Source organism: Elephantulus edwardii, unplaced genomic scaffold (assembly GCF_000299155.1).
Source record: "Elephantulus edwardii isolate Elephantulus edwardi_28Jun2011 unplaced genomic scaffold, EleEdw1.0 scaffold00109, whole genome shotgun sequence".
In the NCBI taxonomy this organism is placed as follows: Eukaryota; Metazoa; Chordata; class Mammalia; order Macroscelidea; family Macroscelididae; genus Elephantulus; species Elephantulus edwardii.
Window position 1 is genome coordinate 6,288,747 of NW_006399859.1, and position 15,473 is coordinate 6,304,219.

At 36.4% G+C, this 15,473-nt stretch overlaps 1 protein-coding gene across 1 annotated transcript in view; it reads right to left on the reverse strand.

Annotated features, from left to right (window-relative positions):
- Window positions 1–9,178, reverse strand: part of GTF2H1 (general transcription factor IIH, polypeptide 1, 62kDa) — a 28,901-nt gene extending 19,723 nt beyond the window's left edge. Inside the window, exons 1-4 of the mRNA XM_006892027.1 lie at window positions 9,016–9,178; window positions 5,030–5,222; window positions 3,546–3,711; window positions 2,669–2,762 (exon numbers count right to left, since the gene is read on the reverse strand). Coding sequence (XP_006892089.1) covers window positions 2,669–2,762; window positions 3,546–3,711; window positions 5,030–5,222; window positions 9,016–9,169 — 607 coding nt within the window. The 5' untranslated portion in view covers window positions 9,170–9,178. The remainder of the gene's footprint in view (window positions 1–2,668; window positions 2,763–3,545; window positions 3,712–5,029; window positions 5,223–9,015) is intronic.
- Window positions 9,179–15,473: the final 6,295 nt, after the last annotated feature.

Below are 15,473 nucleotides of genomic sequence, written 5' to 3' on the forward strand. Positions count from 1 at the left end.
GAAACCAAGTTTCTCCTTGGAGGCTAGGATTCTGAAGCTCTGTCTCACATACTTTGGGCACATTGCCAGGAGAGATTGGTCCTTGGAGAAGGCCATCATGCTCAGAAGGCTGGAAGAACAGTGGAGGAGAGGAAAATCCCAGATGATATGAACTGATACAGTAACTGGGGTAATAGAGAAAGGTGTGTTGGAGTCAGTAAGACTGGCTCAGGACAGGGCAGGCTTCAGGACTGTTATACTTAGGGTCTCTTAAAGTCACAAGTGACTCAATGGCACATAACAACAACTTAAGTTTTCAATGAGAAAAGCCTATATTCTAGTTTGTCTGGAGACCATCTCAACATATATTTATCATTGAGCATGATAAATAATAACAATCTAACTTGGTTTTTTAAAATTTACATTTTACAGTAAATGCTGTGATGACTCTAGCCCATGGGGGAAGAAAGATGGGCAATCCTCTTCCACGAGATTGGGAAATAAGGCTTTGGAAGTCAACTTGGGGTCAGTAACTGTTAGTTCCGACTTGCAGCAATGAATCTGGGTTTTAAAAAAAATATAAATATTAATAAATTTCAATTCATAAAGGAATTTCAAAAAGAAGATTCCAGATTAAAAACTGATAGTCACATTTTCTACACCTTTTCCCCTTGAGAGTAAGAAATGGTATCTACTTATTTAAATGATGTGCAAATTTTTTCTGTGTAGATGAAACTTCATCTCACAATTTGGTGTTTCATTTCTCTGGTGTGTGATAGCCTATTACCACCTTTCTTCACAGTATCAGTACCACAACTGATTTTTTCTAATGTAATCCTTAGTATGCCATGTGCTAATGAAGGTGGTTCTAGCTTTCTTGACTTTCTTTTTTCTTCATAGCAGGTGTGACCATCAACGTATTCTCTATTACCTAGCCTTCTGACAATCCCTCCTATACAACTACTGTATTTTCCCGCATACCACTGTATTTCTCAATCTATGTAACTTTGTTTGGAAATGCCCATTGTATCTAGTGCTCTGTGGTGACCATTTCATGTATGTATGTATGGTGATGTCTAAATAACCTTCAAGAATGTTAGTGTAGCACCATCTTTGAAACATCCTTGATTAACTGCAACAATCATTCCTTCTAATTTTTCCTCTGAAAAAAAAATCTCAACTAGCTTCCAAACTATAGTTCTTGTACTATGTATGAGACATTGTGCTAGAGGCCAAGAATGGAACAGTTCCATACAACTAATTTTTTTTTTTTTACTTTAAAATTCTATATTTATTCTATTATCTAAGTATAGAGGCTATTAGACATCTTTAATGTAGTACTTGAATAATTAAATGCAATTTAAAAGTGCTAATGAAAAAAAAAAAAGTTGGCAGTACACCTTACCACTAAGGACACTAAAGTCTTTATAAACATAATAAATAGTATATGCTGTTGATGTGTCCCACTGACTTGATTCTGACTCTACTCACCCCATATGACAGAGTACAACTCTCCCACAGGGGATTCCTAATCTTTATGAGAACAGACCAAGAGAGTTTTATTCTTCCCAAAGAGATAGTGGGTTTAAACTGCCAACCTTTGGTTAACAGTCGATTACTTAGCCACCAAACCACTAACCTTCTTAAACACTACATTATTATCAGAGAGACATGGAAATAATTACAATACAATGTGAGAACTCACTGAGGCACATACAAGACACGATCTGCTTGAGAAAGTCAGAGTTTCAGAGACAGTAAATGAAAGGATGCTTGAGCTGAGTTCCAAGGAATAAACAATTTCACAAAGACCAAAAATGCAAGATGGAGTAAAGAATAAAAAAAGGAAAACAGCATATAGTTTATAAGAGAGTCCTGTATGGCGTAGTGCATAGGGAGTTGTGCTGGTGACCCAAAGACCATGTTTTTCTGCTGGTACAAATCTAGCAGCCCTGGCAAGCTCTGGTGACCTAGTGGCAAGAGGCTGCACTGTTTGAATCCACCAGATGGTCTACTGGAGAAGGAGGGATCATCTCCTCCTGTACCAGTCAGATCCGATTTGACGGTGTGTGTGTACACACACACACACACACACACATTATTTAAAAAAAAAAATTAAAAAATATCTAGCAGCCCTATGGGGGAAAAGTCGGACAAACTCCAGAAACCTCAGTGTAGTCAGCTATGAGTTGGATCTAACTCAACAGCAATGAGAGATAAAGAATATTGTCAGAAGGATCAAAGGAGGATTGCTTGATCATCTTAAAACATGAAGGCTGGGATCAAGGATCTATTCTTTTAGGATAGGTTTTGCTGGGAAATGATTTGTGGCTTTACCAGGTATTTCGGGGGCAGAATAAAGGATGGTCTGTGTTAGTGCTATTTTAAGACTCTACAGCATTTTACTGAGGTCTCTGGAGATGCCATCTTGCTTAGGTGTGTTGGAGACTAAAGAACCAACAGGGGAAAGACGAGCAGTCAACTTGCCAATGACATGTTGAGAAGACATTTATCTAGCGTCTACTACGCATAAGGCCCTGGTTAAAGTACTTTATATTATCATACCTAATGATGAGTAAAGAAAAAAGGGAAAAAGTCTATGACTAAAAGGCAGGCTTTTTATTTTTTCATGGATCCATCAGAACTCATCTAAACAAACAATTAACAATCTGATAAAAAGTATTCTTACCTGCGGGATAAGTCCTAAATATAGACTCAATAATATCAGAGGTTAAATTATATCTCAGACCATTACAGCCATCTGTTTGAGGTCGGACATCAGACTAGAATAAAGATCACAAACCAGTTAGAAGATTAGGGAAGACGCTTATGATCTGAAATACACACTGGTGAACTACACTTTCAATTTCCGGGACAGAATAAGTCCTTTACCTTTATTTCTCAGAGATAAGGCTAAACAAGGCTTGGCCTGTTTTCATAGTTTTTACTGACCAGCTCCCCGAGTAGAGTTAAAAAGGCATATTTCAGTGTGGTTAAAGGCAGCTAGCTAGTGTAGCTTAACATAAAACTTGTGTAGTTACCAACTGCACCATCAACTCTAGTTACTGAATAATTGTTGGCATTACCTAACCAAATGCTTTCTTCAGAAGATATTAATTTCATTTACTATGAAGCACCCAAAATGATAGCAAACACAAAATAAAATGCGTTATTGATTCTTTTAAGTGTAGCCTAATTAAATCCCACTTTTTAGTTCAACACGTTATAGTATTTCCAAATTTTCCACTTGCTATTTTTTATAAATCTTACATTTTCTACGAAGGTCATTTTATTTTTAAAGGAAATAGTACACACATATATATTTCTAAATATTCTTTTACTGTCAGTGAACATCTATGGAGATTTTGGAATTCCATTCATTCATTGCTGCACTTTTCTCCCAATACTACATATATTTTACAAGAATACAATGAACACTAAACTTTTAGCTAATACACTTTATGGAAATGCTAAAACTTTATAAACAGAACTGGCTCTGTTGACATATAAGTATCAGATTTAAAAAAATTTTTTTTCCCTTACAGAAATCTAAATGGGTTACATACCAGAAAAGCTGCAGAAATGCCAACATCTTGCTTATGATTGGAAGTGGAAGAATTATCTGCTGCATTCACATTTAAACGACTGGCCCAGAATTCCTCAGCACTGATCACTTGACTCACAACAAGGTCTTTATAAAGCTGAAACAAAACAGGATCTTCTTGCAGCATTCTGGTGATAGAATATATTAAATGTAATTTTAGAAGAAAACCCCATTCAAGAAACATTTTTAAAAGGAAGACTAATGATATGAAATATTTAAACACACGTCTATTTTGTTATGTTTGGACGAGACCAATTTAGTCCATTCTTTAGTAATTAAAGCAGAAACCATTTTTGAGAAATATGAAGTGGGAAGTACATGGAAGCAGCAGAGACTAAATCCCTTGAAGGCAGGAATTTGGTCTTATTGATCTCTGTATTCCAGTGATACAAAGATTGTTGTGCTGGTCTTTATACTGTACTCTTTAACATATACAGTGGATGGGGACAAGAGAGGGCATGTGAGAGAAGGTATGCAAGTAATTGTTCATGGTGATAAGCACTTTGAGCTAATAAGCGCTAATGTCCTGAAAGATATTAGTAATGGAATAATTCATCTTATCAGAAATGCTCATTATTTTGCATGCTGTCTCACTTTTTCATAACATGATTTCTCTGAAGTTTCTTGTTCACAAATACTTGTTCCCCAAAACGTCACAAATGTTTTCTTCTAATGGCTTATTATCTTCTAGTAGTTTAACATCTCTGTGACAGAGAATGGGGGAAAGGAATAAAAGAACCTTAGGACGACTAATTACAGGTTCTAATTTCAGTGCTTTTGCTAGTGAAGATGTTAGTCCTGAGGTAGTTAATTAACTTCGGAGAATGTGCATTTATTTACATACAATATAAAATGGAAACAACACTATGTCCCCATTACATAATGAAAGAAAAGGCATAGAAAAGTGCCCTGAAAAATTACACAAATGGAAGGACAAAAACGAATGTTTAACTTCTAGGATGCCAACATTTAAAATATGCTTCTAAATTAATTTTTCAAATAATTTTGTGAGGTTGAGATCATTTATCTAACTATACAGATAAGGAACTTGAAGCTAAGAGTGATTATGTAATTTACCAAAGCCATATTTGTAGCATGCTAAAACCAAGAACCAGTAGTAAAGACACCAATATGAATTATTTTCTTATATTATACTATTATAGTGCAAGAAGTGTGAAGTAACAAAATTAAAGGGCTGTTGGGGTTAGGTACCAATAAGTTGACTATGAATCATAGTGACCCTATAAACAACAGAACAGAATCTTGCCCTATCCTGTGCAATCCCATGATCTTATATATATGAATGCACTTTAACAGTCTGACATATCTTGTTGAGGGTCTTCCTCTGACCCTCCACCCTTCCCAGTATGTCTTTCCAAGGACTGGTGACAGCATGTCAAAAGGCCTAGGATCTCTTTAAAGACAATTCCTTCCCCCCTCCTTCACCTGTTTTTCTCTTCCAGTTCTTTATTTGCTTTTTTCTTGAATTTGGGTAGTAATTGTTGAAGAAGGTCCTTTACAGCATCTCGCTCTTTCACTGCCATGCTTTCATTGGAAAAATGGAAGTTAGTTGTGTCCCCTGCATGTAGGACCAGCTGAAGCTGAATTTTAGCTTTTCCTTCTGGACTGATTTTCTGGCCTAAAAAGAAGTATATTACTAATTAGCTCAAGACACCATGGGAACGGTCATACATTACTTTTCTTCTCATGATTAGGATTCCTTTGGGCTTTAGTTGTACTGTTCCAATCTTGATGAATTTACAGAAATAACTGGGTTATAATCCCATACATAAAATCAGGGCATACGTAAATTCACTGAAAATACCTTGATTCCCTTTTCAGTAACCTTTGGTATGGCTCTTTTTCACACACTTCCATTTTCAGATACTAAAGTGTTTCTGCTTCTATTCAATGGAAGAAGTCTTTTTAAAGTTTTCTAAAACAAGTCACTCACTGCTGTCAACTTTTCTACTCCTAACAACCCTTCATCAGGTTTCTGAGGCTATAAATTGTAATAGACTGCTCATCTTCCTGCTGTGGAGTGGCCAGTGGATTTGAACTGTAGAGATGTGTCATCTCTGGTTCAACAGTGCAATCTGCTGTAGACTATGCCACTTGAGTTTCCTAAAACACAATTAGGAGCCCTGATTCCATTTTAGACAAACTGCCTTCAGTCAACACACTGAATAAAAATGACTTTTCATAATTAAAACAATATGAACAACACAACTACTCACTGCAAAGAACTTTAAAATTTCCTATTACAAAGATCTGAGATCCCCTTTCAACAAACTGATCAAGCTTAGACTTTTAAGAAAGTGGGCTACTGGATAATATATATTTAAGATGAAAATTAAGGGGTAAACATCACCATCTATCATGAATTCTCCCACAAAAAGTTTAATCTGAATATAATAAAGTTTTGAACTTAACTTTTGCTTTTTTAAGAAACAAAACTATTAGTGGTAAGGAGCTGCAACTACAATCCCAGAGGCACATGGTTCGACTCCACCAGATGCTCTGCTGGGGAAGGAGGGACAATCTCCTCCTGTACCAGTCAGATCTGATTTGATGGTACACTCACACAAAATAATAATAATAATAATAATAATAATAATAATAATAATAATAATAATAATAATAATAATAATAATAATAATAATAATAACTATGGGAAAAGACAAAACAAAACCCACAAAACTACAGAGAGGGTAGGTGAAGAGGATAACAATATACAGCAAGTCTGCTTAGACACTGTAGTAAGTTAATTAACATAAATGAATGGTAATTAATGCCTATGAATGATTAGGAAAAAATCAATGAGATTTGTAAATTTTCACTCAAATAAAACATTTTTTTTTTAAATTACAGGAACAAAATTTTGAATGTAAAGGGAAATGCTGATATTCTATAAGCCTATACTCTTAAAAGAAACAATTACATATATTTGATACTAGTTGTAAAATAAAATTGCCAGCAGCTACTAACATTGGGATAACTAGAGAAATGTATTTATAATATAAATCCTTTTGATGTGGTCTATTTTAAGCAACAAAAGTACATAATATACGTTGTTATGTGTTATCAAATTGGAATTGACTCACAGCCGACCTTCTAGATTTTTAGTGACTGTAAATTACAAAGGAGAAGACTGTCCACTAGTCTCTCTTGGAGCGGCTGCTGGATTCAAACCGCATGCCATTGGGTTGGCAGCCTCTTTACTACTAGTCCACCAGAGTTCTATACAATAGAAGCCATACAACAAAGCAAGCAGAGCAAAATGTTAACAGTTGTTAATACCCAAGTGGGATTCATTAGTACCATTTTCCTAATTTTTCTGTAGCTTTGACAGAATAAATACAAAATCAGGAACTGGAACATCAGATTATGTTCAAATAGCAAAGGTTTGCATTTTTCAAAGTCTCATTTAGCAATAGTAGTTTCTTGTTCATGAAAGAAGTAGAAGTTGGCAGGTAAATAACAATTATGGGTATATGCTGATAAAAAGACTTTCTTCTTAGCTCTAAACAATTTGCTAAACCATAAACAGAAATGTCAAAATGATCCTGAAGGCAAGTGGTTCAAATCCACCAGATGCTCTGCTGGAGAAGGAGGGGCAATCTCCTCCTGGACCAGCTGGATCCGACTTGATGGTCTGTGTACACACACACACAGAGTCAAAATGAAGACCAACAGTGTAGAAGAAATACCTTATGGCTAAATGCATCCAATATGAAGCAATTTATAGCCTGCAAGTGCATTCTACTGCTCCATTTCTTGGAAAAAAAAAAAAAAGGCTACCATTCCTTTTTATGTACCTTTTCCTAGTTACTACTTTTATTCTTGCTCTATTTTACCTCCTGCCTCTGAGAGACTTCATTTTGAAACTCTGACTAGTTATCTTCAACTATAAGAAACGACACTTTTGACCACTTTTGTAACTCATTTTGGGTAATGCTCAATGGCTCCTTTCATAGACACGCATTCTTCTCAAACATTAATCTTAAAGTGAATGCTAACAATTTATGAGCATTGTTCACAGGACTATTATCAGGAACTTGTGATACATTTTTCTCCACATAAACTAAGTTTCATTTTGAAAGGATAAAAAAAATCTGTCTTGGATGTAACAAGGCCAGAATGCTCTCATGTTTTAGTGAAAAAGCCACAACCTTCAAAGACATCAAAGTGCCACAAGAGCAGCAACAATGGTTCAAACAATGCACCAAGGACCCGGCACAGGAGAAGGCAGTGTTTCATTCGGTTTTATCAACTTAATGGCACTTAACAAGCCTAAACATTCTTTATTTAGGAGAAAAATCTTTTCTGAGGAAAAGGAATGAATCTATTAATGTCCAGTTCAGTTAGCATATTTTTGTCAAAGGCCTGAATGATCATCAGTCTGTTTACCCATAAGAAGGAATTGTAGAAATGCCTCTTAAGAGTTAATTCATAGTAAAAGGTTCTAATCCAGCATTTACTTTTTTTTTTTTTTAAGAAAAAAATCTAACTACTGAGTTACAAAGAATCGCATCATCTTAAAAATTTGGAAATGGAAAGGATTTTAACTTTCAAATTAAAAGTAAAAAGGATTAATGGTCACATAACCAGAAATTAGACAATTTGCTTAAAGAATCCATCTTCATTAGAAGGCAATCTGGCATCTATTAACATTATAATGCACAAACCATTTGAAACAGTTCAATAAAAGATTGCATTCTATAAACAGAAGTTCAAAAAGTAATAGGCACAGATATAATGTTGCATCATTGCAATAAGAAAATTTTAGGAACCATAACCAACCCACCATTCCCCCTCTTTTAGCATCGTATCTTCCTCTTCTCTCCGTATTAGGCATTTACTCCCGGAACATATCAACAAAGGGAGTGAACAGCTTCACCTACCATGGGGTGTCTCTTCCTTCCCTCTGTAGAAGACCACCCACCAGGCTAAACCACAATACAATGTCCCTCCCTAAAGACCTTTACTATAAAGCCTGCCCTAATCCATTTTAGGGTATTTCCTTGGTCTGCCTGTTTCTCTTCTCTGCAGATCAAGGAATCCCACCTGGGAGACCCCTTAATAAAGCTTCTTTAGCTTCAAAAAGAAAAAGAATGAAAGAAAATTTTAGAAATGTCCTAAGTGTTCTTCAAAAGCTAAGTGATTAAATACACCACTGTACATCTATTCAACAGTGTCATGAAACTCATCAAAGATGGTATTTGTGATCTGTATATGAAAGAGATCTACATAAAGCTGTACAGAGTATTAATGAAAAAATTTAAAGAACAGTATGTACTCTGTTATCTTGCAATCATTTCTGTAAAGTTTGGTTTTTTGATACTATAATTAGAAATCCACACGAAGTTGTGTAAATGATTTTTTTTAAATTACTAGCAAATATGACATCACTTTTTACATAGCTTACTTACATTTAATATCTGCATACATATGGCTGATTGTAAATCTATCTTTGCCTTCAGGTGCCCAAGCAATTCTTTCTGCCATGAGGTACAGTGCTCCATCTTGTTTCTTCTGACGCACCTTTTTAACAATCAGTAAAACTTCTTCAGATGAAGTTGCCATGATGGCTAGAATATGTCACCAGGGGAGGGCAATGGAAAAAGAAAGGAAAAGGAAAAAAAGAAAAGTTTCTTTAAATTTGTTGTTAATAAACAACACAGGTTACATATATAAGTAAGGGTGGAAGAGATTTAATAGTATAATTAATACACTGAAAAGAAGTCACATATCAACCAAGGTTAAAGATGTTCAGTTGCAAGGCCTCATCTAAATCTAAAATCTATACTGCAGGAAATAACAATGACATGAGGGGTCAGGAATGTGCAACAATAAAAAACTCAATAAATATTAAAAAAATAAAATCAAAGACAAAAGTTAAACAGCATTCTTCCTTTAAAATCAAACATCATTTTGATTTCCCAAATCATTTCACATAGGCTCATGATGGTATTTCTTTTTCCTATTAGAGTCTTAAATACATGACTTAGAAGTATGTCGTCTTTTATCCAATTGCAGAACTTTAGAAATACATAGGATTCTACTGTGTAATAGGGAGCTCTGGTGGCCTAGTGGACAGTTCCACTGTCAACCCAAAGATAAATGCTTCAAATCCATCAGCTTCTCAGCAAGAGAAAGCTAGGCAGTCTTCGCCAATGTGATTTACTTGCTTCTGAAAACTCCCTTAAGGGTCAGCCATGGGTTGGTTCTGACTTGATGGTAACACAACAATAACTACTGTATAACTAGTTCAAATTTAACTAACAGGCCAGAGAGCTGGGAGTGACCCTCCCAGAGACATTATCAGAGCTGAGACCATACATAGTTTCTTGATTCTTGGTGTTTTTATTTCCATGTATGAAAATGTTTTTGTTAAGATACTTTTAAAGTCAATTTCAATTATCAATGCTCCCACATCACATATAAGAGCTCTCTCACAGGGTTTTCTAGACTATAGTCTTTATGGAAGGGATCACAAGATTTTCCTCCTGTGGGATCACTACTGGGCAGGTTCAAACCTCCAAACCTTTAGGTTAACAGTTGAGTGCTTAACCACTGAGCAATTAGGGCTCCTTGTATGAGAAGTTGGACTGAAAAAATTTAACACAACACACACTATATTGCTATTATATGCTGCTGGGCCAGAACCAATTCATAATTGACCCTTCAGCAGGTTTTCAGAGGCTGTAAATCACATCTTTCCCCCTTGAAGCAGTAGGTAGATGTCAATCGGCTGCCTTTGGAGTTGAAAATTCAACTCCTTAACCAGGAGGCCACCAGAACTCCCTGAAAGGACAAACCAAATGTTGAAACTGGACGGGTGACAGTGGAAGTGGATAAGAAGGGACGAAAGATGCAGAGGAAGGAGGATCAAGAGATATCGTAAGTAGTGAAGGTGGTGTCAGCAGAGCTTGTGCAAAGCCCATTTCTATGTCTTACTGATACGAGACAGTAGTGCTCTGTGTAGAAATACATGAGAAGGAAGAGTAAGTTTGAAAGTTCTGTTCTGGACATGATGAGTGTTAAGGTGCTGCGGAGTTATTCAGGTAAATGATGTACACATTTATAAATGTGAGGACTGAGCTCAACAGGGCAAATGTTTTTTAACTAACTCCAGTAATAAAGCTGTCATATACCACTGAGTCAGAAATGACTCATAGTTGAACCTTTAGTTGATTTTTAGAGGCTGTAATCTGTAATCAGCCTCAGAAATTCTACAGTTCTCCTGTTAAGAGGTCACCATGAGTTGGAATCTATTTGATGACAGTGAATCCAACTTAGTTTTGAAGTTTACTTTAAAGAGTATAATATTTACTTCCTAAGTCCACTACCAGGAGCTCCGGTGGCACAGTGGTAAAGAACTGCACTGCAAACACAAAAGTACATGGTTCAAACTCCACCAGCTGCTCTGTAGGAGAAATATGGATAATCTCCTGTGCAATTCTGTCTCTGAAAAACCACTGGAGGGTCAGCTATGGTTTGGTTCTGACTCTGGTACACAAAATTCACTATACCTAGTGGGTAATGAGATGCATGGTAGAACGAGAAAGACAGTTTGTCTGAATCTATCAGCTGCTCTAGGGGAGAAAGATGGGTAATCTCCTCCCATGTGACTTACAGATTCTGAAAACCTGCTTGAGGGTCAGCTATGAGTCAGTTCCAACTTGACAGCATTAAGTTTTGAGACTTAATACTGCCCATGATAGAATTCTGATAGCATAGATGTTATACTGCTGAGCAAAAAGCCCCTTGTTTCCAGCGGCCTAAATGGCCAAGTAGCTATTCAAGAGAAAGAAAAGAAAGTCCTTCTGCTAAGAGCTAAGATTTACCACCTTAGAAACTCAACAGAAGGTTGTCCTGACTCAGAACTGACTCAATGTCAATAAGTTTGGATCTGGAATATTCACGTTAAGGAGTCACAATAGCATAGCATCTATCATGTCAGGCTGCTAAATGTTAAGGTTGGTAGTATAATTCAACAGGTGCTCTCTGGGGAAAAGAGGGACAATCTCTTCCCATTAAGATTTAAGGCCTTGGAAACCTGATGGAGGAACACTAAGTTGGAACAACTCAATGACAATGGGTTAGATTTTGTGGGGTTTGGAATGTGCATCATAATCAACATAACTACTGAAAAACTACCTCCTGTATTATGTCAAATTATACTGTACATTATGCAAACCACATTTTGACAAATGAGAACTGTAAAAAAGATGGGAGAGGATAAACTGTGAGAGGTTAAGGAGATTATTTTAGGGATGCCCATAGCTGAAGTAAGTCGTGCCCATCGCTCAGTAAGCAGAGCTGACAGAGTAAGTTCCCACTCAGCTAGGTTTTAAAAAACCTGGCCTTGGAGGGGGTGGGCAGGGAGAAAAAAGCAACAATGCATGAATGGAAATCCAAAATTTCTGTAAACGTTCACTGAAATTAATAATAATAAACCCACAGCAACAACAACAAAACCTGGCCTTCAGGCACACATCAGCATGGGGGGGGGGGAAACAAGACAAACTTTTCTGAGTTGAAAGACTAGGGAAAAAAATGGCTAATAAATACTGGGTATTACTACTTAATTCTTCACTACTAACTTGCAAGGCAAATTTTGACAAGTTTATTAAAACCAGTGAGACTATCCTACCATGGCTCTGGAAACTTCTGGATATTTTTATAAGGGATCCTTGGATGGCACACATCTTCTCAGAAGAATTCTCTTAAGAGCTTTAAAACATTTCATTCATGAAAAATACTTGTATAGTTACATTTAAATAGATTATCAAGGTGAAGATCTAGCTTTACTTAAAAGATTATTTACTTAAATAATCTACCTTGAGACTCCTTTAAATAGCAAGATCTTCTAGTGATGGCACTAATTCACTGGCAGCTGAAACTTCACCTGCCTGCAGATGAAGATGTGTATATTGCTCTGAGCTTATGAAGGCACTCCTCCCTGTCCACCGACAGGCTAGGTTTACTACTTTTCTCAGGTTCAAAGTTACCATGTTAAGGTCTTATAATTTTTTACATAGCACTTATTGCAACCATAACTCATTATTTATGCAATTCTTTTTTATGTTCATCTCTTTTGAACATTACTACATACAAAGTAATGTTCAACTTACCATAAAGTAAGCCTCTGATTAAAGGCAATTTACATTTGTCCTTTATTTCTATGTAAATTTGCCTTCAGGAAATAATTTATCACAATCACCTCCACTTACTGAATGTGCAGCTATCTAGATCACTGAAAACCTCTGGGCTTTTCTTTTAACACTAAAGGCTAAATAAAAAACTGCATGCTCCTGTTCCAAATTACCTACAAATCAGACTTACAGACACACACGTTTAACCCTGGGATCTAGACTTCTTAAAGGAGGACTCAGGCTGCTTGGTGCAATAAAGCACCCAGCAGTCTTTGGCCCCAGAAAGGGTTCAATAAGTAAACTGCAAACATATAAGATATTGGTTATTAAAAAAAGCCCCTATCTTGGCTAAGACACAAGGTAAAGTCAGATGAAAGACCTTTACACATGCTTCCTTTGCAAAAAAGTCTAGGAGTCACTAAAAAACTCTCAATTCATAGATCAGAGTGCCATTTCTCCACACAGATTCCAAATGGCCCTTAACCTTGAAAGCCAACAATGATAGGGAGAATTTGAAACTGCTAAGCAGAATTCTTTTAAATTACTGCACTTCTGCAGTAATTACCTACATTCCTTTTTCAAAAATGTAGATAAAGTGTGAATCAAAGTAGGTGAAATATAAATTCCGTCTCACCCTCAAAAAAGGTTAAGTACTGGACAGAGTTGTTTTACCTGCCAGCATACAAAATGGAGAGTTGAAATTTCGCTTGCCTCTGGAAAAAACAGAACACTTCACTCCAGATCATTTTAACATTTGTTAATACAGTGCCAGAAGGAATAAGGAAGGTCTCAGTTGTATGTAAAGAGTTATTAGAGTGTACTTTTTATTTTTCAACATAAGCCACGTTTATTTTGCTTTTTAAAGTAATGTTCTTAAAGCACTATACCTTTGTAAACAATGTAAATTAGTATAAGCCATCTCAAAAGCTAGAGTTCTGATTTTTTAAGTGAGTTGTTAAAAAGATGCAGCCTATTTTAACAGGATAAATATTTTTAACCATTCCACTTCTGATGCCGACAAGCAACAACAGACACACACACAAAACCAAAAAGAACTATGTAAAAACAACTGCATTCCCATATTATTTTAATTTGCTTTTACAATGGGGTGATATGCACATGATCTTGCTGCAAACTTGCCATACAGACTTGTAATACATATAGTCTAGGAACACTTCAGTCCAAGAGGTGCTATTACTTCACACGATGCAGCACTATAATGCTTTTTTTTTTTTGGGGGGGGGTGGAGTACAGGAGGAGACTGTTCCTCCTTCTCCAATAGAGCATCTAGTGGATTCAAACCACTCACCTCTGGGACTGCAGCTCAGCTTACTATAATAATCCTTTTAACAGCACCATTTGTTTACTCATACCTTTTCTTCTACACTGAAATACAAGTTAGAAAAAAGAAAATGTTCCCTAATTAAAAATCAGTATTGTTTACAGGAAAAATTGTATAATCTTCCATTAGAATTTACAAGTATATGTTCAATTGAATTTGCCTCTTCCCCTATTCCAGCCACAAAATGGGCTTGAATTAAAAATGTACTGTTTCAAGGTAAATCACAGAGACAATGAAGTTATAAAATAAAGGCTCATGTGGCAGTTTTAGAACTAAGCACTTTTTCATTTTATAGCACTGCAGGGAGAGGAAGGAGAAAACAAAAAAAAAAATGCAACACAAAGAACACTGTGCCTCGATTCATTAAATAAATACCACATGCTTTCAAAATGCATATTACTAATATAAACAAGTTAGTTGGTAACCAAAGTAAAGGAAGAATGACTATGAGATGGAAGCCTGACACTGACATACTGAAGACATAACCTGGACAGAAATTTTGGTTTGGGAAAGGTGCTGAGGACAAAAAAGAGAAAAAGGCACAAAGACCCTCCTCACAATCACAGGACAAGAACAGTAGTCAAAAAGCCAGAAAGCTATAAAAACAAAAAAACAAAAAACACCAAAAACCCAGAACGCTCAAGACATACCAGGTACCATCTTGAAATTAGAGAACAAACAAAAACGACAAGAAGATAAAGAAGTTTTCAACTGGAAATGAGTACCAACAAGAAGATACAAGCTTGAGGACAGTCCGTGGAAGGGGCATTCATAAATGACTGGAGATGTTCTTCTTCTGCTTCATTACTTTTAAGTGATACTCCTCCCCCCTTGGACCTACCAATCTTCCCAGTATTTTTAAAGAGCCCAAATAACTTTCCCAACATATCTACCACCACCTGTTGTTGTTGTAATGTGCCTTCAAGTCGCATACGACTCATAGCAACCCTATGTACAACAGTCCTAAACCCTAGTCTATCCGTGCCAACCTTGCAGGCTGATACACCTAACCCCATTACCCCAGTCACTGAATTAATCCATCTCTTCTAATACCACCTAGGAGAGACAAAACTATTCAATCAGCTACACTGCTAAAGGTCAACTGAATAAAGGTAGGAGACAAAGACTTATGCTCCCAAACTCTACCTCTCCCTTCTTCCAAATAGGAGATTTAGATCTGTTATGGTGCTTAACAATAGAAGGTTCTCTACAGAATTCACTCCCTTTTAAACTTCTTTTTTAGCTCTGGTGGCTCATTAGTAGGGAGTTTCATTGCTAAGCCAAACACATCACCCTAAAGGTCTGACTTTATCAGCAGCTCTGCCGGAGAAAGGTGGGCGATCTTCTCCTGTGCAATTTAGTACAACCTAGTGGAGGGACAACTGAG